The 12,672-nt window shown below is 21.6% G+C and overlaps 1 protein-coding gene across 1 annotated transcript in view; it reads left to right on the top strand.

The window, feature by feature from the left end:
- The first annotated feature begins 2,973 nt into the window (after positions 1-2,973).
- LOC117181878 (probable kinetochore protein nuf2) overlaps positions 2,974-12,672 on the top strand; it is a 23,214-nt gene continuing 13,515 nt past the window's right edge. Inside the window, exons 1-4 of the mRNA XM_033374892.1 lie at positions 2,974-3,237; positions 3,523-3,673; positions 7,828-8,036; positions 12,088-12,234. Coding sequence (XP_033230783.1) covers positions 3,091-3,237; positions 3,523-3,673; positions 7,828-8,036; positions 12,088-12,234 — 654 coding nt within the window. The 5' untranslated portion in view covers positions 2,974-3,090. The remainder of the gene's footprint in view (positions 3,238-3,522; positions 3,674-7,827; positions 8,037-12,087; positions 12,235-12,672) is intronic.

The raw sequence follows: 12,672 nt of genomic DNA, 5'->3' as shown, positions 1-12,672 counted from the left end.
ATTTTATTTTTGCGAACGCTTTTTGTATTTTTTCAAATACTGTGAACATTTAAAAAACATGCGTCACCTAAAAATATTTTATTTAAAATTATTTTTATTTTTAATTCAAAAAATAAGCTTCGAAATTTTAAATGTTAACAATAAATTTTGACACTAATATCTTATTGTTGTATTTGTAATCAATATAATATATTTATAAAAAATTGTAATTGTTAAAATTCGGGAATTTTCCAATTCGCTAATATTATAAACTGTCGAGAACTTTAATATTCGGGAATTTTCCAATTCGGTAACATTATAAACTGTCGTAAATTTTATTATTCGTAAATATTCCAATTCGGGAATTTTATAATTCTGAAATTTTATTATTCGAGAATTTTATTATTCGGGATTTTCCAATTCGGTATTTTTATTTATCGGAAATTTTATTATTGGCGAATTTTATTTTTCGGCTATTTTCTAATTCGGTATTTTTATTTTTCGGTAATTTTATTATTCTTTATTATTTGGGAATTTTCCAAATCGGTATTTTTATTTTTCGGCAATTTTATTATTCGGGAATTTTCTAATTCGGGAATTTTATTTTCCGGGATTTTTCAATCGTCTCGATTTAATGAGTGAATAATAATTGATTGTACAAGACGATTCGGAAGCAATTCACAATTTTAGAATTTACAGATTTTAACGTTAAAAATTAAACTGTTTTCATTGAAAAGACCGATTGAACTTTATAAACTATTTTCAATTTTAACAAAGCTTCAAAATAATATATTTATAATGAAATGCTTTTATTAAATTTTAAACATTATTCCAGTCTTAATATATTCCATTTTTAAACCATTCAATTTAAAATTTATCAATTATGAAAAAGAACAGTTAATTAATATTTAGAAATATCTGATTGTTTATTTAAAATCAGTTATTATCAATTAAATATTCAAAAGTAAACAAAACAACAGAAATTCAAACCCTACAATTTTAATTTTTCTATTAATTTTTTAATTAAGTCGATGAATTTGTATTTATAAATAACAATTCAGGTAGTTAAAGAAATTTTTAGTATTTACGAAAAAATTCAAAATTAATTAAAAGTTTGAAATGATTTCAAATAATTTAAATATTGTGTCTACGTGTAGCAACAAAATTCAGCTATTCGTATCAACATTTCGGTGCAAATATTTCACGGCCTAATTTAAAAAATCAAGATTTTGCAATAAAATGTTGAAGGTTTTTAAGGATTTTAAACTATTAAAAATAAGAATAACTTTTAATTTAAGAAGTGAGAATTGAAGCACTTAACACTTCTTAAATTAAAAATTATTCTTATTTTAAATAGTTTAAAATCATTAAAAAGTTTCAAGATTTTATTTCAATATCTTGAAACATTTACATGCTTAAAACTTTTTCAAATTTTAAATTATTTTAAAATTGTTTTCAGTACTTCCAACCATCCTTTAAAATGATTCGAATTTTTTCTACTAATTTTCTTAAAATCCTGAACCGCTCCATTTTTTATGTTTTTTTTATTTTTGGAACTGAATTTTTCAATTCTATAACTTATAAAAGTTAAAAAAAATTTATTTGGAAGTTTAACTTTATTTAATTTAAAATTGTTTCGTTAAAAAGTGTTAGTAGCTTCCATTTCTTATGTGTAAATCATTGAGCATTTGAATACAACATTTTTGAATTAAAAAACTTTTAAACTTCAATTGTAAAATTTTTAAATTCAAGAGTTCCACTTTGAGTCCTTTCATTTGCAGCTCAGTTTTTCTTAAATTTAAATGTAAATTTTTTTGGTTTTAGAGTCCGATTTTTTAAATTGTATTGACCGTGAAAAATGTTTCCGAACCGGGAAAATCCGAGAAATGAAATTAACTGTTAAAAATAGAAAAAAATTGGAATGATCAATGCTTCAATTTTTAACTATTCGCAATTGAAGAAAATTAAAAATTCATTTTTTTTCAAAAGTTCGTTTTTCAAAATTGAATTTTCCAATTTTGAAAAATGAAGTTTTGAAAAAAAAAATTGAATTTTCAAACCTTTTTTTCAATTTTCAGCAGTCGGAAATTTAATTCTGAAAAATGAACTGTTAAAAAATGAAAGGAAACTGAATTTTTAACAAATACATTTTTACCAGGTGCATTTTCTTCAGTCTCTTGAATTTTCTACTGTTGAAAATTGGAAATTTCAGCGGTTAAAAATTAAAAAAATTTTAAAAATTGATTTCTCAATTTTTAGCAGTTGTAAATTTAACTTTGAAAATAAAAGAGATGTGAATTTTTAACAAATAACAGGTGAATGTTCAAGAGTTGAAAATTGAATGTTCTTCAATTTTCATGAGTCGAATTTTAAGTGATGAATTTTCTTTAAATTTGAATTGTCTTGAATTTTTAACTGTTGAAAATGGTAGAAACTTGAAATCTCAATTTTCCACACTTGAATATTCAATTTTCTTTAAATTCTAGTAGCTGAAAATATAATGTTCATTTTTCTCGTTTTTGTAGTTTTCACTGTTTTCAGCAGTACAATTTTTAACAATTGAAAAATTAACTGTTGAATATAGAAGAAAAATTAATTTTTAATTTTAAACACTTTTATTTATAACTGTTGAAAATTAAAGAAAATTAAATTTTCTATTTTCAGCAGTTGAAAGCATAATATTATTGAAGAATAATTTATTCTGTACAGGAAATATTTTGTGTATAAGATATTTTGAGTAGAAAATATTAAGTGTAGGAAAAATATGATCAGTATACATTGGGTTGAATATATTTTGAGTAAATTTGTGCAGGAACGCGTGCCACCCATTTGAATCTTCCGCCTAATTGCGTAGATACTGTATGATAATGCAGATTCCTGACATTTCAGCACAGTTGTTGTCAGCATCAGGACTCTCCGGGGGCTTGTTGATAGGTATAATTTCTTGTTTGCATATCTATACTAACAGTGCCTGTATGACCATGTCACAAAAACAAAGTCAGTTGGTTATTTTCAAACTCGCGGAACAAGCAAGCGTGTTCAGTACGAAAAATCGAGTATTAATTCTCAAAATAAAAAGTTTAAAGTGCCAAAGTTTGAGAAAATATTAAGATGGATGGAGATGATTACAATGTTTTCTCAGAGGCTGAACTTCCTGTCTCTGAGATAGATGTTGCAAAGCCAAGCAAGGATTTTATTGTCAATCTTATAACGGCCTTTTTTAATAAATTTCACATTGATGGATATTTGATTAAACAGGTGTGTATTTAAAATCTAGTGTGTTATTTAACCACGTTTTAAACAATTTGTAGACAGAGAATAGTAAAAATTCTGCTTTTAAAACTATAATTAGGACCTGATATGTTATCAACATTTTTTTCAAGTTCGTACTAACTATTATTTCTGTTATTATAATTTTAAAAAAATATTCTGTCAGGAGTAAATAATATACTTTTTTGTACACGAGTGGAACTCGAAATATCTCTTTTTATCAATAATAATAATAATAATAATTGTTATTGTTTTGTCATTGACATTTCGCAGCCAACACAAGAACAGCTTGACTCGTTAGTTTTTCAAGATCGAGAGCTTTACGATGAACTGATAAAACTGATAAATATGCACGTGGCTATGTCTGGAATCTTTGAGAAAATATTTGTCAAAGATTTCCAACTGATCGACATTACAAGTCCAAGTAAGAAAACTTTTGCCTCTCAAATATAATATAGTACTAATTATTTATATTTAAAAATATATAAATCCTATGTGTTATACAGGGTGGCCGCTGGATCCGGAAACCGGGAATTTATTTCTTGACCGGCAAATGACAGTGAATTTTTTTTTACCGCAAATTTTACAAATTTGTAGAAGAAAAATGTGTCCAAGTTCGATTTTAACAGTTTTTAAATAATTAGTGAAATTGTTATGTTTTTTTATTATGCTATTATTTAGCTTACAATGCCTAATTCAACAATTTTTTTACTTTAAAAATTTTCCATTCTTATTTTTGAGCTTACATTTTTAATTTAAAGAATTTTTAAAATACTCTCTTAAAGACTTGAATAAATTGAAAATAAAAACCTTTGATGTTGAAAATTTTTGATAAAAAATCTTTTTATTTGATAAATAAATATATTTTTTTAATTTATCTGTACTTTAAGTAATAAAAAGTGAACAAAAACGATTTTAAACCAGTTCAAAATTTAAGAATTTTAAGATTTTTGTGTTAAAACTTAGTTTCAATTTTGAAGTCTTAGTTATTAAAAAAAATGTAAACGCCCTATTGAATCTTTATAAACTATTTTCAACTTAAAAATAACTTCATAATAATATATTCTTAATTAAAGAATTTTATTAAATTTAAAATATTGTTTCAGTCGAAAATATTCCATTTTTAACCCATTCAATTTGAAATTTTTAAATAAAAAAAATTAATTATTGAATATTCAGCAATATTTGAATTTTTATTTAAGAAAAGTAAGTTGAAACCAAATATTTAAAATTAAAGAATATTTAACTGTATTGTTTGACACAGAATACCTGAAATCGTTAAAATTTCGAAAAATGCTTAATTTCTAAGTGCAATTTAAAAATTTTGATGTATAATTTACAAATGAAGATTTGTATACAAAATTCGAGTAATTTTAAGATATACTTAGGAGTTTTAAAAATATTGAAAATTATCACGAAATTTTGAGAAAGTTTTCTTAAAATCTTCTAGAATCTTTTTTGAATTGAAGCTTTAGAAGAATTTTGAAAGGTTTCAAAATAATGAAAAAAATGTCTTAAAATTCCTGGGAAATGAACTATTTGATTTTTTTTTATTAATGTTGAGAGAATATTTAAAAAGATTTCAAAAAAAAATCTGGGAGATTTTAAGAAATTTTTTTTCAATTTTTCAAAATAACTGTTAAAAATAGAAAAAAGTTTGAATTATCAATATTTCAATTTTTGACTATTGGAAATTGAAGAAAATTAATAATTAAACTTTCAAATTTTGATTTTTCAATTTTCAGTAGTCGAAAATTTAATTTTAAAAAATGAACTTTTAAAAATGAAAGATAATTGAATTTTAATATAATTTAAAGTTTTAATTTTATAAAAATAGTTAATAATTTATCATTATTATTAAAATATAAATTTAATTTAATTAAAAATAATGATTAAATTAGTAAATTAAACTTTACTTTTTATTTATCTTAAGAAAATATTTTTATGCTTTTGAAGCCTTTCACAATTCTTGAAAAGAGTCTAATTTTTTGTTCAAAATCTGCGAAAATCTAGATTTTGTTGATATAATTTCAAGTTTTAAATTAAATTTGAATCTTTTTGAAACCTCTACATATCTTAAAATTACTCAAATTTCGTCTACAAATAATATGCGATCAATTTTTATTTATACATCCAAATTGTAAAGAAATTTTCTAAAATTTGCAGGAGTTTCTGAAAATTGTAGAAAAAATTTAATTCATTTTGACAGTTATTTAGAAGTTGTTAAAAAATTTCCAAAATAATTTTAAATTTAAAACAATTTATAGATTTATCAAGATTTTGAAGCTCTGTAAGGATGTTTAAACTATTTAAAAATAAAATAATTGAATTTCTAATTTAAGAAGTGTTCAGTTAAAGTTTTTTCAATTTTTCAATATTTGATGTTTCTAGCTTAAAATTTCTTAAAATTATAAATTTTTGAAAATTTTAAAGTTAATTGATTGATTTTTTAATTTAGAGAATTGAAAATGATAACGTGGATTTATATTTTTTTAGATTGAAAAATGTCACTACCTTCAATTTTATACAAGTAAATTATTGAGCATTTGAATACACCATTTTTAAATTAAAATCTTTTCAATTTTAATTCTAAAAGTTCAAAATTTAACAGTTCCACTTTAAGTGCTTTCATTTAAAGCTCATTTTTTATTACCTCAAGTAGAAAATGTGTTTAATTAAATTTAAAATTTAAAATTAAAATAAATTATATTAAAAAAATTAAATTTAAATTAAATTAATTAAATATATAGTGTTCCATTTTTTAAATTTTATTTCAGTCTCGAAGACTTACACAATTAAAAATTAAAAGCGTTTGAAGTTGAAAACTTTTGATAAAAAACCGTATTATTTTATCAACTTTAAATATAAATAAATAATTTTTCAAATGGATCTTTATTTAAATATTAAAAACTGAACAGTAATTTATTTTATAAAACTATTCTAAATTCGTTCATAGTTTAACAATTTCTAGATTGTTGCTGTTTTAATTTGAAAGTCTTAGTCATTAAAAAAAATGTAAACCTGCGCTTAAAACTTTATAAACTATTTTCAATTTTAAAATAACTTCAAAATAATAGATTCCTAATTAAAGGAGCTTATTAAATTAAAAATATTGTTTCAGTCTAAATTATTCAATTTTGGAACCCATTTAATTAAAAAAAAGAATAATTATTTAATATTTAGCAATTTTTTACTGTTCATTTAATACAAGTAAATTGAAGCTAAATATTTAAAAGTAAACAATTTGAAAATGAATCGTTTTACATAGAAAGATTTGAATTGTTAAAATTTCGAAAAGCTTTTAAACTTTAAAAGTTAAAAATTTTATTGTTCTATTTTAAAAAAGTGTTTAATTTATAAGTTAAATTCTGGAATTTTGATGTACAAATAATAATTGAACACTTACTATTTGCAGAAAAAATTTGAATAATTTTAAGAGATATTTGGAAGTTTTGAAATGATTCAAAATTAATTAAAAACTTGAAATTATTTCAAGTAATTTAAACGAAGTGTGTGAAAAATTTTTCACAACTTCTAAGCATATTTTAAAATAAATAAAATCTCTTCTACAATTTTTAGAAAATCCTGCAAATTAAAAAAAATCCTCAAAATCCTGCAGATGCCTTTTTCGATAATTCTGGAAAATTCTTAAAATATTTTTAAATATTCTGTTAAAATAATTCTTCAAAATGAAAAATCATTTTCAATTTTTCTAGGAATATTAAGAGAATATTTTTTGGAGCCTTACACAATTCTTAAAAAGCTTATAAATTTGTGGTTTGAAATCTGAAAAAATCTTCATTTTGTTTTAAATTAGGTTGTGGGTATTTGTACCAAAATATCGGTACGAATAAACGAATTTTGTCTATATACACACTTCGTTTAAATTATTTGAAAAAATTTCAAGTTTAAATTAATTGTAAATCTTTTTAAAACTTTTAAATATCTTTTTAAATATACTCTCATTTTTTCTAAAAATAATAAATGTTCAATTATTATATATAAATCCAAATTTAGGAAAAAATTTTTAATTCGCCGCATTTTTTAAAAGTTGTAGGACAAATTCAGTTATTTTTTAAAGTTATTAAGTTGTGAAAAAATTTAAAAATTGATTTTAAATTCGAAAAAATTTCAAACAACTTCTAAATTTGTCAATATTTTGAAATAAAATTTTAAAACTTTTCAAGAATTCTTAAACTATTTAAAATGTTAACATAAATTTATATTTTTGTAACTTAATCTAATTTTTTTAACTCTATAATTTATAAATGTTAAAAATTCTGGATTTTTCAGTTTATCTTCATTTAGTTACAAATTTTTTAATTGAAAGTTTTAGTATCTTCAATTTTACATTCGTAAATTATTGAGTCTTTGAATTGAATACAACATTTTTGAATAGAAAAACTTCAATTTTAATAATTTAAAATTCAAGAGTTCCACTTTGAATGCTTTAATTTATTTAATATTGTTTATCACTTCAAATTGAAGAACGTTTAGCTTTAAAGTTCGATTTTGAAAATTGGATTGACCGTGAAAAATGTTTTTAAACCTGGAAATAACAGAATAATTTGTTTCCAGGTCCAAAGAAAACAAAAAAGCTGACGAAGTTTCTAGCAAATTTTGTTTTGTATTACCGAAACAAATTGTCAGAAATTGAAGGTAGTGTGAATGATATAGTGCATCGACGGGAAAAAATAGATCAGTTGATTTCTAAAAAGCGTGATGCCTTAGAAAAAATTGCTAGAAGTAAAGCTTACAGGCAAGATCAATCGGTTTACAATGAAAAGGTACGTCAAAAGTGTCCCTGCCTTTATTATCTCACCCCATACTATGTCGCAGGCATTTATTTGCAAATTCTCGACACATTTTCTACAAAATAGTTTCAACAAAAAAATTTATTTTCAACTATTAATCAATCTAGTTGTATTTTCAGCTCCTGAAATTAATTTTTATCAACAAAAATAAAATTATTTTCAGCACAAGTTTAATTTTCAAAATAAAAGAAATTTAAATGAGATTAAAGTCAAATTTAAAATTCTATTTAATGTCGAATAATCAAGTTATTCTGCAGAATTTTCTGAAAATAAAATGCAAAATCTAACGACTAAATTTGGACAGCCACCGCAAAATAATCCCATTGCAATTTGAAAAAATGATTAACCTTCTTTTTTAACAAAAATAAAAAAAGAGGAAAAAGTGTAGATATTTGCTAATTTTAAATAGAAAATTGAGAAGTTTTTTAAGAATTGTGAAAGTCTTCAAAAGATTAAAAACATTTTTTTAAGATTACTAAGAAAATTGAAAATGACTTTTTTATTTTTAATAATTATTTTAAAATATTATTTGAAACGATTTGAAAAGATTTCCAAAATTGTTAAAAGAGAATCTGAAATATTTAAAAGAAAAGCTTTTAAATACAGGATTTTGTAAAAATTGTAGGGAAAATCGATAAATATCTTTTAAAATGAGTCGAATTTTCCCTGCAATTTTTATAAAATTCTAGAAATTTAAAAACTTTTCTTAAAAAATGTTTCAGATTCTCTTTTGATAATTTTAGAAAAATTGAAAAATCTGTTTAAACATTCTCTTAAAATAATTATTTTCAATTTTCCTAGAAATCTTAAGAAAATGTTTCTATTCTTTTGAAGTCTTTCACAATTTTTAAAAATGAATTTTCTACCAAAAAAATACAGTTTCAATCAAATATATAAAACTTCAACTAACAAAAAAAAAAAATTTACAAACAAATGCTAGAATAGTTGATTTTGCAGTTAAAAAAGTGCATATTAAAACAAACGAAATTCCAGCAAAATTAATTAATTTTCAAAGAAAAATATTAATTTTCAAGCAAAAAGGGAATATTTTAATTTTCAGTTAAAAATAATTAATTTGTAACTAAAAAGAAACGAATTTTCAGCCAAACAAATTTATTTTTAATTACAGTGATGAATTTTCAACAAAAAATAGTTTTTTTTTAATCCAAAAAAAGTTATTTTTTAACCAAAAGTAGAATTAAATTTTTAGTAAAAACAATCAATTTTCAACGATAAAATTAAATTCACAACAAAATTATTCAATTTTAAACGCAAAAGATTAAATTTCTACCAAAAAAATACAGTTTCAATAAAATATACAAATTTTCAACTAAAAAAGATAAATTTACAAACCAAAACTAGAATACTTCAATTTGCAGCTACAAAAATAAAATTTAAATAAACAAAAAAAAAGCTAGTTTTCAAAAAAAAATTGATTTTTAATTAAAAATATGTATTTTCTATTTAAAAAAAATAATTTTCAAACAAAAATAGTTTTTTTTTCATTAAAAAAAAAAAAACTTTTTAACCTAAAGTAGGAGAATTACACTTGAAGTTAGAACAATCAATTTTTAAAAAACGAACAAAATATTTTTAAAAAAAATTCAATTTTAAGCCCAAACAATGAATTTTCTACACAAAAAAATTCAGTTTCAATAAAATACATACATTTTCTACTAAAAAAGACAAATTTATAAACCAAAACTAGAATAGTTGAATTTGCAGTTAAAAAAGTGAATATAAAACAAAACAAAAAAAACAACGAAATTTCAGCAAAATTAATTAATTTTCAATGAAAAATATAAATTTTTAATTAAAAATGGAATATTTACATTTTCAGTTAAAAATAATTAATTTAAAACTAAAAAGAAATTTAAATGAGATTAAAATCAAATTTAAAATCCTATTATTACAATTCCCATTGTAATTTGAAAAAAAGATAACCTTTTGTTATAAAAATAAAAAAAGATGAAAAAATGTAGATATTTGCTGATTTAAAATAAAATATTGAGAAGCTTTTTAAGAATTGTCAAAAGCTACAAAAGAATAAAACATTTTCTTAAAATTACTAGGAAAATTGAAAATGATTTTTCATTTTTAATAATTATTTTCAAAGATTATTTGAAAAGATTTGAAAAAATTTTGAAAATTATTAAAAGACAATCTGAAATATTTGAAAGAAAAGCTTTTGAAGCCTTTCGTAACTTTTGAAAAGCTTCTCAATTTTTGTTTGAAATCTGCAAAAATCTACTTTTTTAAAAATCATTTCAAATTTTAAATTAATTTTTAATCTTTTCCAAATTTACAATGACTAAACAAATTTTCTACACATAATAACCATGATGTTTTAAAAATTGTATAAAAATTCGATTCATTTTAAAAATAATCCTAAATTTCAATTTAAATCAACTTTCAGATTTCTAAATTTTTTAAAATAAATTCTTGAGGCTTTTCAATGAATTTTAAGCTTTTTAAAATAAAAATAATTTAACTTCTAATTTGTTTTTCGCCTGCATTTCATTTAAAATTATTTTAAAACATTTAAACTTCAATTTTTAATAATTTAAAATTCCAGGGTTTCACTTGGAGTGCTGAATTTTTAGTTTATTTTTTATTACTTCAAATAGAAAAATGTTTAGATTTAGAGTTCAAACTTTTAAATTTTATTGGCGGCGAATAATGACCAGGAATTTTTTTCTTCGATTAAAAGGGCCCCTGAATTATTTTTTAATACAAAAACTACTTTTTTACGAAACAGTTAAATTGTGTACCAAATAGTTGAATTTTCAACAACAAAATTATTTTTTAACTAATCAGTTGAGTTTTCATGAAAATAGTTAAATTTTCAGTTAAGAAAGTTAATTTTGAAAAAGAAAACTTTCTTCGAAAATTACGAATTTTCTACCTCAAAAGATGAATTTCCAACCCAAAGAAATACTTTTTAACGAATTATTTCAATTTTAAACTAAAAAAAGTTGATATTCTATGGAAAAAGATAAATTTTCAACAAAATATATATTTTTCTACCAAATTGTTGAAGTTTTGAGCCGGAAACACAAGTTTGTTAGAAAATAGTTGAATTTTGAATAAACAACGTTAATTTTCAACCGAAAATGATTATTTTTTATCCAGACAATTGAAATTTTAAACAAAAAAGGTGAAATTTCTATAGAAAGAGACTAATTTTCAACCAGGAAGTATGCATTTTTCAACAAAATTGTAAAATTTTCAACAAATTTATTGAATTTTGAATCAAATTATAAAAAGTTCCAATAAAAAAAGCTAAATTCTTAATCAGTTTCGAGGCCTGTAATCATCAAATAAAAAAATTATGAAAAATTACTTTGCATTGAAGACTAGTCTCATAAATTAAAATTTAATAATAAATTATAATAAATTTATAAATATAATATATATAGCATATATATTCTATATATACTATTCTATACTATTCTATGCTAGTCTTCAATGCAAAGTAATTTTTCATAATTTTTTTATTTGATGATTCTGGATAAAAAATATATATATATAAATTTAATAATAATTTATAATGATTAAAAAAATAATAATTGATTTTTGAAAATAAAACTATTTGTTCAAAAATGGATGTAGTTTGTTGAAAAATTTTATTTTTTAGTTCAAAATCAAACTTCTGTATCGAAAATTCATCTTCGTTTTTCATACGAATTAATTTTTTTTAACTGAAAATGTAACTATTTTGTTGAATATTCAACTGATTTGATGAAAATTAATTTTTTTATAAATATTTGTCATTCTGGGGTTGAAAATTGAATCGTTTTGTAGAAAAATCGCTTTTTGCGCTTGAAAATGTTTTTTTTTGCATTTTCTGACATGAAATCATTATCCCTATTATTTTGTAAAATTATATTTAATTAATTTGAAAGATTTCTTGAGTATTCTATAGTAATCTGGGATACAATTTTTATTTTTTTGTTCCTTTTGAACTCACTTATGCTTGGATTCTTTTTTTTAAACCGCTAATATTATATTTATGTTGAATTAGTTGCGTAAGGAGATAGAAGAAGTGCGGAAAAGAACGGAGAAAATTACTACCGGCATGGGAGAAAAAAAGGAACAAGTAAGACTTCTGGAACAAGATAGACAGAAGGTGGCCCAAGTTTATGGAGACAAGAAGTCGGAAGCGTTGGAGGTACTCGTCAAAATAATACTCTTTTAAAGAGTTTCAGTGCTCGGAGAAATTCTTCTGGGCTTGAGAATATGCTCGAGTTTCATGTGCTCTGAGAATTTAATGAGCATCTTAAATTAGGATATAAAAATTTAAATTCTTTAAATTTAAATACAGAATTAAAAAAAGAGGATTTAAAAGAAGCCAAAGTAATAGAAAACATATTATTCCCAATAAAAAAGTGCCTTATTCAGGGTTATCTTTTTCTTTTTTAATCTAAAAAAGTTATTTTTTCACCAAAAGTAGAATTAAATTTTTAGTTAAAACAATCAATTTTCAAAAAACAAAAAAAGTAAATTTTCAAGAAAATAATTCAATTTTAAACCCAAACGATGAATTTTCTACCAAAAAAATAGTTTCAATAAAACATACAAATTTTCAGATAATAAAGATAAATTTACA

The sequence above is a fragment of the Belonocnema kinseyi genome, chromosome 10 (assembly GCF_010883055.1).
Source record: "Belonocnema kinseyi isolate 2016_QV_RU_SX_M_011 chromosome 10, B_treatae_v1, whole genome shotgun sequence".
Taxonomy (NCBI): domain Eukaryota; kingdom Metazoa; phylum Arthropoda; class Insecta; order Hymenoptera; family Cynipidae; genus Belonocnema; species Belonocnema kinseyi.
This window is presented reverse-complemented; position numbering and strand designations above follow the sequence as displayed.